Source organism: Mastacembelus armatus, chromosome 18 (genome assembly GCF_900324485.2).
Source record: "Mastacembelus armatus chromosome 18, fMasArm1.2, whole genome shotgun sequence".
NCBI lineage: Eukaryota > Metazoa > Chordata > Actinopteri > Synbranchiformes > Mastacembelidae > Mastacembelus > Mastacembelus armatus.
In genome coordinates this window covers 3522545-3538744 of record NC_046650.1, presented here as the reverse complement: position 1 = coordinate 3538744, position 16200 = coordinate 3522545, and the positions used below count along the sequence as shown (strand labels likewise).

The 16200-nt window shown below is 40.5% G+C and overlaps 1 protein-coding gene across 1 annotated transcript in view; it reads right to left on the bottom strand.

The window, feature by feature from the left end:
* Positions 1-8513: 8513 nt before the first annotated feature.
* LOC113124461 (mitogen-activated protein kinase kinase kinase 11) overlaps positions 8514-16200 on the bottom strand; it is a 39171-nt gene continuing 31484 nt past the window's right edge. Inside the window, exon 10 of the mRNA XM_026297354.1 lies at positions 8514-15966. Coding sequence (XP_026153139.1) covers positions 15365-15966 — 602 coding nt within the window. The 3' untranslated portion in view covers positions 8514-15364. The remainder of the gene's footprint in view (positions 15967-16200) is intronic.

Below are 16200 nucleotides of genomic sequence, written 5' to 3'. Positions count from 1 at the left end.
AAAAAATTCTGATTTTCTTTCAATTTGTGAATATTTTTCTTATGAACTCAAAATCTTTTGCTATTGAACAAAAGAGATGTCACCTTGGGCTCAGGGAAATACAATATTAGCTGACAACAATTAAAATGATTATTAATAGAGACAAATGTAGGAAAAGGAAAAATATTGCTAGTTGCAGACCTAATTTAAATTGTTGTTGTTAAACAAATTATGAATATTGTGCAGGGGCAGCATGGTGGCTGAGTGGTTAGCACTGTTGCCTCACAGCAAGAAGGTCCTGGGTTCGCAACCTGGTCTTTCAGTGTGGAGTTTACTCCCACAGTCCAAAAACATGTATGTCAGGTTGATTGGTGACTCTAAATTGCCCATAGGAGTGAGTGTGAGTGTGTGAGGTTGTTTGTCTCTATGTGGCCCTGTGATGGACTGGTGACCTGTCCAGGGTGGACCCCTGCCTTTCACCCAAAGAGAGCTGGGATAGGCTCCAGCTGATCCCTGTGACCCTGGTTAAGGAATAGCGGGTATTACACACCTCAAAACCAAATATCGGTCCTGCTCCAGTTCAAATTCCATGTTTCATCACTGCTGATTCGACCCTGTTCTGCCTAAAATGCAGGTTTTAATGTTTCTCTGAATGCATTACTGACCTGATCATTCTAGACTCACACACAGATTGGAAAAAAATCTGTCTAATTGTGTATCATGAAATTAGTGCGAGTGCTAGTATCATAGCATCATCAGTTATAGCTGGGCTGACTTGGTAGTTGTTCCAGGGTCCTGTCTGGGTCATTTTGCTGCTGCTGATACAGTTGCTGAATTGGACTGTACAATGTAGGAAAATGTACTATAAGTTAAATTCACACTTATTAGTACATTAACCATAAAATCTGATTATACACAACAGATCCACTACCCAGTAATTAATTAAACCAAACTAAGTTGTTTTTATCTGTCATCCAATAGAATTGCACTGGTGCTTCTCATGCCTTTCACAGCCAGCGCCCTGCAGGAGAGCTGCTGACATACAGTATCCAATGAGATTTATCCCCCACCGTTGGGAACTTCTCGGGCTAAATTAGCAGCAAATAGCTGCTGTCTCAGCCCGTTTTTGTCACAACAATGAAGCATGTAATTGTTCTGTACACATGCACGAAGGCCAACCGCAATATTTACCCTGCAAACACTTCTCCCTCTCAAGTCTTTCATGCACGCAGGCACACTTATTTAGAGCTCTCTTATCGAGTGCCACAAACCAGGCAGGGTTTGTGCTGGCCCTGTGCTGTGTGATTGTTTGTGCATGTCTGTTTGTGCTGCCGTGCACGTCACAGGCCGATCTCGGACATGCTCCTGTTGAAACGGGTTAGTTGTGAAATCAAGTGAGAAGACGGATGTTGGGTTTTGCTATTTTTTTATGTAACGAAATAGACCTATTAACAGCAACCAAGAACAGTGGTCAAATTGGCAGAAGCAGAGGTGAAGCTTGTCGACACGTACTGCTCAGTGAATCTTTGATCAACAAGAGGCTACTGCAGCAAACAGCAGCACCACAGGATGGCTGGAATAAGCCTTTCTGATAACTGTGGGTTTTTTGCAAAGCCCAGAACGATTTCAGAAATGACTAGTATTCAGTACGACAGTCTTTCATGTCTCCTTTTTTTCTCACCTTGATACTCACTCTGTTATGATAAGGAGTGAAAACCTGTGCAATAGTTTAATTCTTCATACGTTTCCATAAAGACCTTTTGTCTGTAATTTCCATGATCTCAATCTGTCAGTCATCCCCCCTCAGTTACATGTGCAGCTCTCTGTGGTGGGAGGACCTGCTCTGTATAACAACATCATTAGTCAGCCCCGCCTGCAAAGCTATTTCTGACAGCAGCCCATCAAACAGGCCCTAGACAAGCACGGCAAAAGAAACATATGCTCAACCTCTGACCTGACGCACTGTTCCTATACAATTCCCAGGCGGCATTAGACGTGGAGACTAAAGCAGCAAAAAACAGGCTGCTATGATAACAAATAGAACAGATTAGTGCACAGAGTCTCATGCAATTATGTGCTGCAGTAGCTGCTGTGCACTTATACATTGCCCTCTGGTGGCTACACATGCACAAACATAACTGACAGGATATGCTCCACTGCTTAATAAATGCATGCAGGGAAAAATTTATGTTATGTAAATTCAGGATGTGGCTGAATGTGTTTGGCTTCAGTGATATTCCTATTTTCACCATGATATTAACATTAAAATAAACAGCATTTATACAGCGTAACACACAAAAGACTTGTAATCAACGGGCTAAATGAATACGTTTGGTCTTTCCCTGGCTTGAGATGTCTTGGTTCTCCATTATTACAGCACTGGGGACATCTTTGTTCCAGTGTCAATTTGCTGTAAGCCAGTCTTATCAGACTACTGGCTTTTTTCCTGCTCTGGCTCACTTGTTTCTCTCAATAGGTCTGTGTGTAATTTGGCTGTGCGGAGCAGATATCACACACCAAACTGGCAAGTAACAGATTTAAAGCCTGAGGTTTTGGCTTGTTCCTAATAGAGAGGCTGGAGACAGCAGACACACTATGGATGAAGTTCTTATAGAAACAGTGTAACTACTGCTCACTGCTGCTGCTTTTCAAAAACATTGCTTTAAATGCTGTTGTTGAAATGGCTCATACAGCGCAACCTCCTGGGCAGAGTCTTTCAAGCATGTTTACGAAGAAAGCTCCTCAGTTGAACCAAAAATTATGACGCAAATGTTAATTTTGCCATTTTTAGTGCAGAAAGACAAGCTCAGTCTCAGCGGCCTCTGAGTAGCTATTTTTGAGCATAATTAAAAGCCTTTCATATGAGTTTATATTTAACATGGGCTTGCTGAGATGATTAACACCACCTACACTTTCTGAGTATGAGTTTGTAACCTCCTGGGAATTACCTGCATTTCTGCAGAAAAGGTTTGTGTGAGTCAGTACTGAAGAAAGCATGTAAACACTTACAGCCTTGAGTGATAAAATAAAAGTCAGACTTTAAACACAGGAGCAGGTATGAAAGGACTGTTGTAGCTCACTGACAAGTTGTCTGCTGGGCTCACTGCGGGTCCTGCCCCACCAGTGGAGGCTCCAGGTGCAGGTGCATGGAGAAGCTTATACTACAGCAACTTTTTTATATAGTAGATTTCAGAAATAACACTTATAGTAAACAGAATTTTTAAGTAAATAAATCTGTATTTTTAAGTTTAAGTTTTCTTTTGTTTCACATTTTCTTTGCTGCCAAAATGTCAAACGTTCTGCAAAAAACAAGACACACTTCACTGCTCAGCTCCCACTCAAATAAGAAATTATTATTATCTTCCAGGACACTGATGTAGGAACACTGATGTAAGACGTTGGGCTCTAATAAACCTTCCCCATGAAAAAATAACCCCTCACTATTTGAAGACATCACTTGGGGCTCTGACAAATTCTGATGGCCAAATCTTTGCATTTTCTAACATTTTAGACCATTACTCCAAACATTAATCATATTTAATGTAACAATTAGTCACACCCCTAAATGTGTAACTGCAAGAGAATCTTTGCAATATAGAGTATGCTAAACCTCTGCACAAAGCTTTAGATTAGAAGAACATAAGTGTAGATGTACACAGACACAGGTGTATGCAGGAGTCCACCTCCTCTCTGCAGGGGCTGCATTCTGCAGACTACCTCATGTCAAATGGAAAATAATAATAATAATAATAATAATAATAATGACAGCAACACAAGCCTTAATCAGTCGCTGCAGGGAAACATCAGAGGAGCTGCATCATCACTTTATTCTGCAGCACAGCAGTGAAACTTGCCATAAATAACACATTCACATGCCAATCCATCAGTCAGCTGTAATGTCACAGCTGAATTAACGTGATGTGCCTCCCACACATCCACACACCTCACACGCTGCCTGCTATCTGCTCACCTCTTAGTAAAACTGATCAGAGAACAATAACTTGTCACCTACTCAATAAAAGAGCAATTAACATCACAGCTAACAGGTTTAGCTGTCTTGAGTAAATTCCAGGTACTGGGGCAATGAGCAATTATCGTTAATGATAAAGATGTGGTTCCTCTGGGTTTGGGGGTTTAGTTTGCAGTTCCCAGCTTTGGAGAGAGAAAAGCCACAGTCGCAGGCAGGGTTAGCTAGCATCACACAAACTGTCGCCTCTTGCTCATCAACAATCTAATTGTTAATGTTGTAGCTCAGGTCATTTTATTGTTTAATAAATATGTCAATATTGTCATGCTTCTATAAACTCTGCGTGGTTCACCACCTAAAGTTTCCCAGTGCAATACATCAGTGCCACCTTGTGGTGTAGACAGTTAAAGCAGGCGGAGTAGGACTACAAAGCAGGTTTCTGTTTGAAATAAAACCTTCAGTGGATTTACATACCAAACTTGTTTATAGTGACTGAGGAATAATGCTACATAAAATGTTTATAGATATAAAACCTTATGGCTCCAGAGGGACCTCAATGAAAACTTAATAACTATTTCAAGTGATCTCTGACTTGAGTAGTCTCAATGTAATTTTGACTAGTCAAAATGCAATTTCAGACATCTGAAATGCAATTATGGATATTCAACTTAAATCTATTTCATGTTAAAGTGGCATGTCATATATTGTAGGTATGCCTGTGCACAGATACACACAAATCAATTCAGAGCTGCACTGATATTCTTCTGCAGCATTTCCTGCTACAACTTGGATTTTATCGATTCCAAGGCTTCCAGCATTGCAAGTTGTCCAGACCCTAAGGCTGCAAAGCAGCTCTAAAACCCTTCATGCTGCCTTCATAATTCACAGCTTAGTTGAGGTTGGGATGTTTATATGCATTATGTTTCCCTCAAAAACTGACACTGATATCATTTTTTCCAAAATGATCTCTCTGGCTTATTTCTCTATAGAACATTCTGGGAAAAATCCAGAATGACTTTTGTTTGATGATTTTCCTTTTGTGAAGTCAAGAAAATAGATGTTGCAGAGTGCAGAATACTGTAAGGCAGCAGATTTGTCACACTAAGATCTGTATTATGTTCTTGCAGGGAGCTTTTCAAAACAACCCAAGCTATGTCTTTGCAAAAGCTTGTCTAGTCTTTTTAGTTTTCTGACATCTCAGGTCCCTCTGACTGGGACATCTAATGAAAAACAGGATCTCTATCTCATATCTGAATGCTATTGCACTAATTGAATTCCCCAATACAAATGACCTGCTTGCCTAAAATATGCAGTTTACACAAAGCTGTACAAAATATATAAAAACATAAACTAAATAATGTGGTCCACATTTAATGTTTGTCACACTGAAATGACAATGCATTCAGTTACATACGTTTCTACATATATCAGTATATGCACGCAGTTTATACATATATAAATTGTTACTGGTATAAATAAATTATCATTAAAACACAGATAAATGTGTCAAAGTTCAATCACATTTTGAGGAAACATCTGGATTTGTTCCTTTTTCTTTTATTTAACTGTTCTGTCAAACAAAATCGTTTCAGGCTTCTGAGCAGAGAGGAATAGGGAGAAACAGAAGTTCATTCCCACTCTTCATTAACGTTGATAAGATATTCTCTTTTGGGGAATAGAGGAGCTTGACTGGTGGGAGACTGATTCGATTACTAAATTGAGCCGAAAATGAGAAGATCTGATGCTCAGCTCTGTACATATAAATGATGCTGAACATGACCTTTTGAGTTGTAAAGAGAAAAACAATATTTAAAGTTAACAAGTTTAACGTGGACATGGGGAGACGGATTTGGTTAAGCGCCCAAGGTGTCAGGTGTTAAAATGACAAATTAAGATTAAATATGAATATCTTCAACTAAAGGTCAGCAATATCAGAAACAGTGGTAGGAAATTTCATAGTTGTATGAATGCTCAAGGTTTAAGAGGAAAAAACATTTGGTTAATTAATTCTGCAACAACTATTTGTGCCCACTCTGGGGCAGGAAAACAATGTGTCTACACAATAACGACTTCTTATCTTAAGTAATACACCCAGAAACATTAGCATTATCGATTGTGATCATCTGATTAATATAAATCAAAGTTCCACATGAAATGATTAAAGTGGTCTTAAATTATTATGTAGCAAACATATTCACTGAAAAGCAGTTTATTTAAATTTATACAATTATATATAATACATTTATTATATTTTGAAAGAAATATACTTTTCTGTCAAAATATAAACACAACAAAAAAAAAAGCATTCAGCTTCAGGTCGCACTTTGGGATAACAAATCCTTTTTTCTGCCACTGGTTTCTATTTACAGCCACTGTAGGTCTAAGTTTTAACTTTGGTTTTTTTAATACATTTTCAAAAAAACATGTTTTTAATGGGCAATAATGGCAGTTTAAGTCTAAGTTTTAATACTGGCTCTAAAAAATAATAAACACTTTATCATTATTATTAATATCATTACTATTTATTGTATTTAAAAAGAAACACTTGCAAACTAGATCATACAGATAATATATTTAAATAGACTGGAAAGAAAGAAAAAACACAGTGTTCAGTATGAAGGCACTGCAGAGCCTTAACACTGCGCTTTACAGACTTTCATTCACAGTGTCCATGGCAACCAGAGCCTCGGAGACTTGCACCAGGGTAGAGGAGGGTCAGGCGATGCGGCAGGTTTCTCCATCATGTCCTTGCTGACAGAGCTGATTCTCTGTATTGCCCAGTTGACTGACAGCATTGATAAGAAGGGAAAGGGCCGTAGTAAAGTGCAGCAACATGTCTTCACTAGTCCACCCACCAAGCCCCTTCAACAGCCTTCTCCTCTCATTCTTCAAACAGATTCCTATTTGAGATGATGACCTCTCTCTGGAGACAGCTGTTATTTGAAGTTGGCAGTGTGCACTTGCTGCCGAGCTGGAGTGGGTGCAGTTTCCTTGCAGCTCCTTGAGTTTCTTACATCCCAGCCCTAAGTGTCCAACATCATATCAGACATATCTGCAGTATAGATACATATAAACATACCTACAGCTATGAGTGAATATCTTTGTAGATCAGAGACTCCTCAAGGAGTCATGTGTTTCAGTGTCAGCAACAAAATTTGTTAGGACTTTATTGTACGGTTATTTAACTGTCTGGAAAGTTACCCTGGTATTAACCTAAAATCCTCCCATTCAAGGAAATACTCTGATTAGACTGAGGTCTGAAAGATTTAATGTGGGTCTATTTGGAGGTCAGAAACATCAGAGTGGCCCTCATTATGTGTTCTACAGCATTACATCTTGTCTTCATCGAGCTGGGCGGTCAAATACTGCAAGAGACAAAACATCTGGTCTGACAAGGCACTAACAGTGGAAGACAGCATGTGGGGCCACATTCATGGCTCTGTAGGAACGCCCCAGATTCTGTTGTTCAGGAAAACACACACACACACAAGGCAGCGCTGTCCTTTCTGTCACCACCTGTCATGCAAATAGAAAGTACACGCGGTTTACTTCCACTGAACCATGCTGGGCCATAAATGATGTGGAAAGATGTCATGTTATGGTGAGAACAGAATATTCGCTTCTGCTTCTGTGGCAGGATTGCCATCGCTTTAGATTTCACTTTAAACGGAGCTGCCAACTAAAGGCAAATGGCTATATCTGCCCCTTACAGGTGACTACATAAACTCCATTTTTCTAACCACTTTTTAGAGCATCTAAGGTTTTCAGTTGGCTGGTCCAAAGTGAAATATCTTGACAGCTACCAGGCAGCCAGAAGTCCATACAGATATTCATTATTTACAGAAGATGAAACCTGATGACTTTAGTGACTTTAGTCAGCAATGACAGGTTGGACTGTGCCACAGAGACTTGTGCTCCCAAAAGGATGAATAATAATTAGTTTCATCAAGACTTTGAAAATTCATTATCAGGGAAATTCTGGTCTGTTCTTCTACAGATCAAAAAAATAATCACTAGAAACCCATTGTCTAATTAATTAGAAAGGGCTGCAGTAATTACATCATGTAATAAAAATATTTTTTGGATTTGATTGCTAACTCTCCTTGCCCTATTTTAAAGCACAACAATAAAGAAATGTGTTCATATAAAATGCATATTTGAAGGCAAACTCCACCTACTGATGAAAGCTTTTTTTAGTCAGAATGTTTGCTTGTGATGACAAAATAATTATTGTTATGTTGCAATCATACAGTGACTTGGCATCCCAATAAAGCAGCAGAAAGGAGATAATTACATGCATGTCCTCTCTGGCCTTCCATAGGTGACTAATAGTAGGACACTGAAAGGGTTTACACACTCGCACATAATTGCTGTCTAACATGACAGAGTCCACAAAATGCATGGAAATTAAAAGTGTCTAATTACTCCGATATAATCAGTCAACTTGAAACAAGTTTAGAAAACAATTTCATTCCATGTTTTATGGTCGACTGAGATTACTAAAGAAACGACTGACTGCCATCAAATTCTCGTTTTCCACTGTGATGTGAAAAATGGCACAAACAAGTCCGGAGTGTTACATTTTATTTGGTCTTATCTCTTTTTGAGCTTTTTCCTTTCTCTTATTTCCACAGGTTAAAACCCATTATGATAGTCAAGAGAAATAAAAACATTTTTCACATACTGTATACAGAAATAATCCTCTTGACACACAACAATAAAAACAGTTGATTAGGCCCAGCCCAGTGCGAAAGTTCACAAAAACGCAACAATAATGAATTCTCCAAGCCAGACGACTGCAAAACCTCTAACTCGCATGAGCAGAGAGAGGTCTGAGAGAGATGTAAAAATGGCTGCCAGAGCAATGCAACAATTGCATCATCACAACGCCTAGGTTGTAACAAAACACAAACAAAACATGCAAAAAGAATTGGAACAATTACAATAAAAGCAAATAGATACAAAGACAGAGAGGAGGTCAACCTTTCCCACTATCTTAAAGTAGTAGCAAACACCTCATCTCTATCTAGCAGTTTTTATGCACATAAAAAAAAAAAAAAAAATCAGTATGGGTACCCCAAGGGGGCATTGGACTACAATTAAAGGATTTTGCTGCAATGTACAGAGAAACAGATTTCAAGCTCTACCAGGCACTTCTCTTGAATCCTCTGCTACAAAAAATATCAGGGCTCATAGAGAATCATTTTGGTCGAACAGGAGAACTGGAAATTAAAATGAATACACCTCATGTGTAGCACCCATGCATACATCTTACATACTCCAGTGAAAACATAGAAAATGTTTTGTTCATATGAAACAATCCATTCATCATCCTAACGTAGACTGTGTCAATGGCCATCTTGAGAGAAATAAGTTTTAATCCAGTGTGTAAAAAGATGGCCATTTATAAATATCCACCCTTTCCCAGTTCATAAATTTAGTGAATGTCCTTAGCTTGCTGGTAGAAAGCTGTAGAAGGAGGAGCCTTGTACAGTACTGTGACACTGTGTATGGAAGAGATCTGGCCATTAATTTGTACCATCCAAACTGTTTAAAATATCCTGATGAATCCTTTAGAGTTCAGTTATTTAAGCCCACACATAAGCGCCTGAAGGAGACCACCTAACATGGTTTTGTACTCAATCAGAGACTGGAATCTGCTCATTGAATAATAATAATAAAATCCATGCATAGTCTTCTATATTTTAACTTTTAACTACTTCAACAAGCTTCGAAATAGATTGTACTGTCTGGTCAGAATAGGGCTATCTATGTAGAATTTGATCACACACCCTGATCTGTAGTGAGACATCATATGATTTAGACAAATGTCAAGCGTATCTATTAAATTCCTTCTATCTGCAAACAACACTGAGCATACAACAATAAATCAATTTTCAGCCTCTAGATTCAAGACGCAAGGGCTGTTTAAACAACCAATTGGCTTCCAGTACACTCATTCAACACTCGGCTCAACACGACCGGCTTCTATTCTTGGAAGATCACAAGGTAATGGAGTGTCAATAGCTAGGCAGAACAATAATCATGACCATGGGGCTGTTGTATCCTATTGAGTGAAGGGGAGATGAGTGTGTGGGCCTCGGACTTAATCACCTCACAGATAAAATCCATGTTTATTTTCTAAACTGAGCGCCAGCCTTCTTCAAGAGCCCTAACTGTGGTCCTGAAAACGAATTAGTCCCCCTTTCATGGCTCCCATTCATCCAGCTTTCGTCGTTACAGAAAAGGAGGACAGCAGATGGTGACCTTGGATGCACAGACTGAAAAGAATTAGAAAAAATATTCCTACTTTGAGTGTCTGAACATTAGCTTATTCACCTGGCAGTGCCCCTCGCACACATGCCTTTTGTCCACATCCCTGTTGGGATGTGCAAATCCTGTACAGTCAATGAAAGGTCATATTTGATCATTTGGTCTCGGCTTGTTAATGCCAAACAAAGAGCCGGGCAGGTGTTGCAGTTTAATATGGACCAGACAGAGCAATATTGTGTGTCTGGCTCTGTGAGATAGCTTAAACAAGGCTGATAACCAGATATATTTCTAACATCCACCTAATTGAACACAAGCAAGCAAAGGCAGCAAACTTAAATGTGTCGAAAGCCTTGAAATGCCAGGTCATCTATTTTGTCATTTTACAATTTACTCCTCAGTGACCCGCCAAGATTTCATCAATAAAATATGTGATGCATGTGCCCGTGCTATTCCCTCCATCCTTATTGAATCCTTCACCAGTTTTCTCAGTAACTATGAGACAGAGAAAACGTGCTTTAACTGGTGCTGCAGCCATTTAAGAAATACAATCTCCTCTTTATTTGACTTGATTTTCTTAAAGTCAAACACTACAAATACACACTCTCCTCTTTTAACTTTGCCTAATCAGAATACAGAATAGTTCAATTAGGCATTTACACTGTTCAAATGGATTCAACCTTTCTCTCAGTAATCATGGTTCACACACACACTGCTATCCTGGAGCTTTTTCAGTTTACCCAGAACACTGTGCAGTAACGAGTCAGAAATTATCTCTGATGATGGGATTACACAGCATCTTGATGCATGGGTTTACAGTCTCAGTGTTAGCTGCTCACTGCAATCAAACACCAGCAGCACATGCCCTTCCCTGGCATAATCAGGGAGAACTGTCACTATCCTGTCAATGTGATATCACAGGATGTCTGTCTTGGGATTTAGCTATTTTCAATGGAATTTGGCATCAGGTTACAGATGTGGCAGGTGTACAAGAGGCTGGCATCATTGTTTTCCACAAGTAGTATAAATCCTGTGCAAATCCATAACACATGACTACTGCTACGGTTTAATCAATGGCTTAATCAGGGTAAATCAGATAATTATTATATGTATCCACTGTTCACAAAGCCAAATTAAGCTCTAAGTCAGTACAACCCCAATGGATGGTTTCAATAGGCTTCACTTTCCACTGTTACCCCTTCACAAAGGCAGTAAATAACTCGTTTGCAGCATGTTTTTTTCCAATCCTGATAATGGCTCTGATTTTTCACATCTGAAATTCTAAAAGACAACCACTGCTTACAAGTAGCCTCTTGGCTTGATGAGGGTCAGAGCCTTGGGCTCCTCCATTGTGCTGTCTCATTAGCTTTTATTCATGAAATGTACTGACCATTTGCCATTTGCTGATTAGGGGCAATGCACTGAGCTTGAACTCTGAATTAAGATTCTCAAATTGAGTCTGGTCCCTACCGATGAGGGCCTGGAGGTGGATCGCTGGTGGCCAGATATCACTTTTTTCTGCAGAGAATTCACTTCCATTCTCCCTGTCAGTTTGTACTCAGGACGCTGATTTGCAATGACGGATGAGACGATGCCTGGAAGAGCCGAGTCACTAACAGCTCATCAGCAGTTTCTTATTGAAGTGCTGGCTGTCAGCTTGGGCAGACGACTGGCAGCTATGGTTCCTGAATCTGACAGGCAAAACCACGAATTGGATGTCCCTGTCCATAAAAGACTTCCTACAGCGGTCCTGCTTAGTCCCTCAGCTACAAGGATTTTCTGAAAATTCTGATTATGCCTTAGGAGCCAAGTAATAGTAGTATTTTTCTCATGTTAAAAATATGAAATAACATATCTAAAGTTTCCCAGTGTCTTTCAATGCACAGGTCATTTTGCAGCAGAATGGTTTCTCACCACCTCCACTAAAGCACTTTCACAAGTTATTACGAGGAGAAAAAGAATTCCCACTGCACCTATTGGCACTGACTTAATCAGCTGTGAAAAGCACAGTGACTGCTGTTATTGCAAATAATATTTCATGTAGTCAATTACTCAATGTGTGCGCCCTTGATGGAGAACGGCAGGTGACGCTTTTCAACATCAGCTCTGAGGGAAAAATTAAAAGTCTAGCACTGAGAGAACACACCGAGAAAACATGAGTGGCAACTTAAAATGGATACTTGACACACACAGAGAATTTATGACAGAAATAATCTGCCAGACTTTTCAATCATCTCACTTTCCTTCATGTATCTTTTCTCCCCTCGCACAGTTCTGTTGACAATAACAGCCACCCAAGCCTAATGACAATCCCACAATCACTCTTGTGGCTTTGTGTGTTGACACAAAGAGAAGAGGCAATAACTCATCACTTGTCAAGACTGTGAAATTTTGGTGATGAGGAAAAGAGAGCGGAGGAAAGTATGACACTGCTGCTGAGAGACAAATTCTATATTAAACCTCCAACTTTTACACAGTGTGAAGAGGATCCACACTGCTGGAGACGGCAGGTGAGCTGTTCGATTGGACAAGAGGTCAACATAAAACAAATTTAGACAAGAATTTCTTTGTGTGATCCTGTCAGACTGTGAATGGGGGCTTATATGTACTGGCTATTACCTAGGTGTTGAGTGCATGGGATGTTTTCTTTCTCAGAATTTAAATGTACAGCTTGACAACATGCATGCATGTCCAATCAAGTCCTTGTCTGTTCATCTAACAGTGTCTAGAACCTCCTTAATATGTCCACCTTATGCAGTCATTTGTGTGGAATTGGGACAGTAGGCAGTGTTTGAACTCTCTTCAGCTCTCTTTATACAGCCCTCACACACATTTTGTCAATTTTCATTTGTGCAACCAAGAACAACAGTGTCTGAAACATACTGACATCATTATAAGTACTAGGTCTCTTTGTTATGGCCAATTGTTATTTGAATGTCTAGCAGCTGATGAACAGACAAATTACCACGTAATACAAATGCATAGTAAAGCTCCTGTTTCAATCCCAAACAAATTCAATTGCCTCTGTAAAACGAGCTCTCCCCTGGTAAATGGACTGTCCTAGAACAAATGCCATTTCTTATTTGCAGATAGAAACCTGGCTGAATGCTCTGCAGTGTCAGGACAAAACTGCCCTTGAGAAAACTTTCCAGAGAAAAAGGGAACAAATGAGTAGGAGTAAAAAAAAGAAAGAAAACTTTCTCCCACATTGCTTGAGGGGGAAGGATGTAGAAAAAGGCGAGCCTCAATGACGAAGGTTTCATCTGGTCAGCAGCCGAGCAGCCAGTGGCAACAGAGAAAAGGAGCAGGGAGGGAGGGAGGAAAGTCAGCTCGGCCTCTGTGAGACTTTATGCATAAAAAAGAGCACGGCTTAAGTTGAGATGTACGCAGATGCAAGAAACCACTCAATACCTTGCAAGGGCGTTTTGAAGGATTGGGGCAAATTAATTAACCAAATATCTGAACGCTTTGTTAATGCTCCCTGCTCTTATCAAGAGGCTAATTATCACTATCAGCCTCCTCTGTTCGTCAGTAGGATTATTAGGCTAATCACAAAGCTCCCCCCTTTGGAGATGAGTTTTCACTCTTCATCAGAACAAAGCTGTTATTGTCTTCCAATGACACGGAGTCAGTGATGAACCCGATCAGTATTTGTACCTCGTAATGCTTGGGTAAAGCTGTTAAGTGCCATGTGTGAGAGGGTCTCTTTCAGACGGTTACATGCTTGACCTACTCGTTGCAGTTAACAGCTATTTAAAAACAAGAACAAAAAATTTGGATCCTACGACGCATTATCTGTGTTCTATGTTATTTTTAAGCTTTCTACTATATCTGTATCTCAACAAGACTTTTAGAGAATCCCACCAGATCTTTTTAGAACTGTTAAACCGGTTTGGGATGGACTTTTAATTTCAAAATTAAAAGGGACAGGAGTTTAAGGGTATTTGCAAATACTGATTTTTGGTTGAACCTTCCTAAAGCATCAGCGGGTGGGAATAACTCAGTCTAATTGGTGTAAAATAAGTCAAATAACCACAAAACATGTTATTAAAATAATGTTTAAATACTACCTCTGATTGTCAACTCTCTGTATGGTCCAGTGTGCCAAACCCCACCCGTCTGGCACTCTTCGGGGGTAAAAACAACTTATTTGCAAACACTCTTTGTCCCATCCCTTACACTGTCACAGTGGCATTCTTTGGCATATGCATGGAATGCAGAGGGCTCCCCCATCTTGTTTCCTGTACTGTGTCGCCTGCCAGCCAAATGAATCTGTCCAATCCCTGGCATTTCCCGGAGAATGTGACTGGAATGTTATCTGCTTCCAAGTGGAATGACTGGGTCATGGTTTTGCGTTGGATTTCAAGAGCGACCAAGAATACCCACTCTGAGTACTTTTGCCCATAATGCAACAGGCAGACGCTGTTTAAAAAAACAAAAGAGAGATTTCCTCGAACAATGAGTCCAGACATACATGTACACACATGCAGACGACATTTTCTTATACAGCAATGCTAAGCCGATTTGAAAATTTAAGTCAAATTCATAGCATCTTCCCAATGCACCATATTAATCATTCAAGGAAAGATATATATATTAAAAACACTTCACGAAATAAGGCACTCCAAATTTTTGTCCCTTCAGTCTGCAGAGAGGTAGAGGCAGATGAAGCTGTGCAAGTCGCCTTATCCACCTCTGCATTGTCACAATGCTTCAAAGGTACGGTGGAGATGAAAGCATGTGATATGAGCAGTCTGATAGAATCTGAAGATGGGGATAGTGATCTGTATTCTGCTCCTTCAAAGGGATAGAGAAACAGAGATAGACAGAGAGAATGAAATGGGCACCAGCTCTTGGTTCACAGGCAGCTGTCCCACAATCCAATGTACCACCTTTCCCTGGCTTTCACTGGCTTTCTGGTTTCCAAAGCAGCAGGCTAGCTTATAAATAAGACCTGCAATAATTGAGTCTCCCGTAGGGGAAACCTCCCTTAGTGGGTTGGGAGACAGGTGTGCGTCTTTTAAAAGATTGCAAATCCTTGTTAAAATATAGGACGTATTAGTGGAAACGGTCCTGGACTGTGTTCCTGTGATTGGTCTTTAACATCCATAAGTGAGAGTCGGCCATGTGCCACAGGAGAGGCTGAGTTTAGAATCTGTCGTCTCTGAGTTGCATCGGGGACTTGAAGGGCTTCAGCCCCAGTGTCTTGCGGGGGTTAGCTCTCTCTTTGGCGCCATCCAGGGGCTTGCTGCAGGCTGCCCAGCCCAAATCAATCAGGGGCGAGTCAGCAGGGTTGAGGGGCACTATGCGGAACGAGGGCAGCGTGGGTGACCCATTGGCGGAGCATGGGGCAGAGCGGGAAGTGGGAAAAGGAGCTGAGAATGGGTCAAAGGGTGAAGCCATGTCTGAGCTGCTTGAGGGGTCTGCTTTGAGAGCAAACGGGTCACAGTCCGGCGAGGGGAACGGGTCACAGTTAGTGAACGGATTGGTAGGGGAGGGCTGGTAGCCCAGAGGGTTGCTGTCTGAGCGGTTTGAGCTTCGGCCCACAGCTGAGTTTCCACCACCAGCTGAGATAAAGCTCCAGGGGTCAATGCGAGGGCGGATGGGAGATGGGCGGGGCCGAGGGATGACGCTGACCTCCAGGCGACGGGTTTTGGGGCTCCAGAGAGCAGGGTTGGGGTGGAGGGCATATGACACTGAAGGCTTGTCATCTGAGTCCTGTGTGTCCTGGCATAAGGGCAGGTCCAAAACTGTAGAAAGACAGAAAGACAAACCATTAACAGGGCCCTGCAGTCATTTCGTTAGTTTAGTTACTTAAGAATGGCTAACAGACTTGTGAGAAACAGAATTCAAATAAAATCCTATCTTAGTATGAGTTAAGCCTTAGAATGTTTCCTATAATACAACGCAATAGCATCTTTAATTAAACATTTCCTGTTTTTTACATGGCCTACTGTTTCAAACACCAATCCTCCAGTTTATAA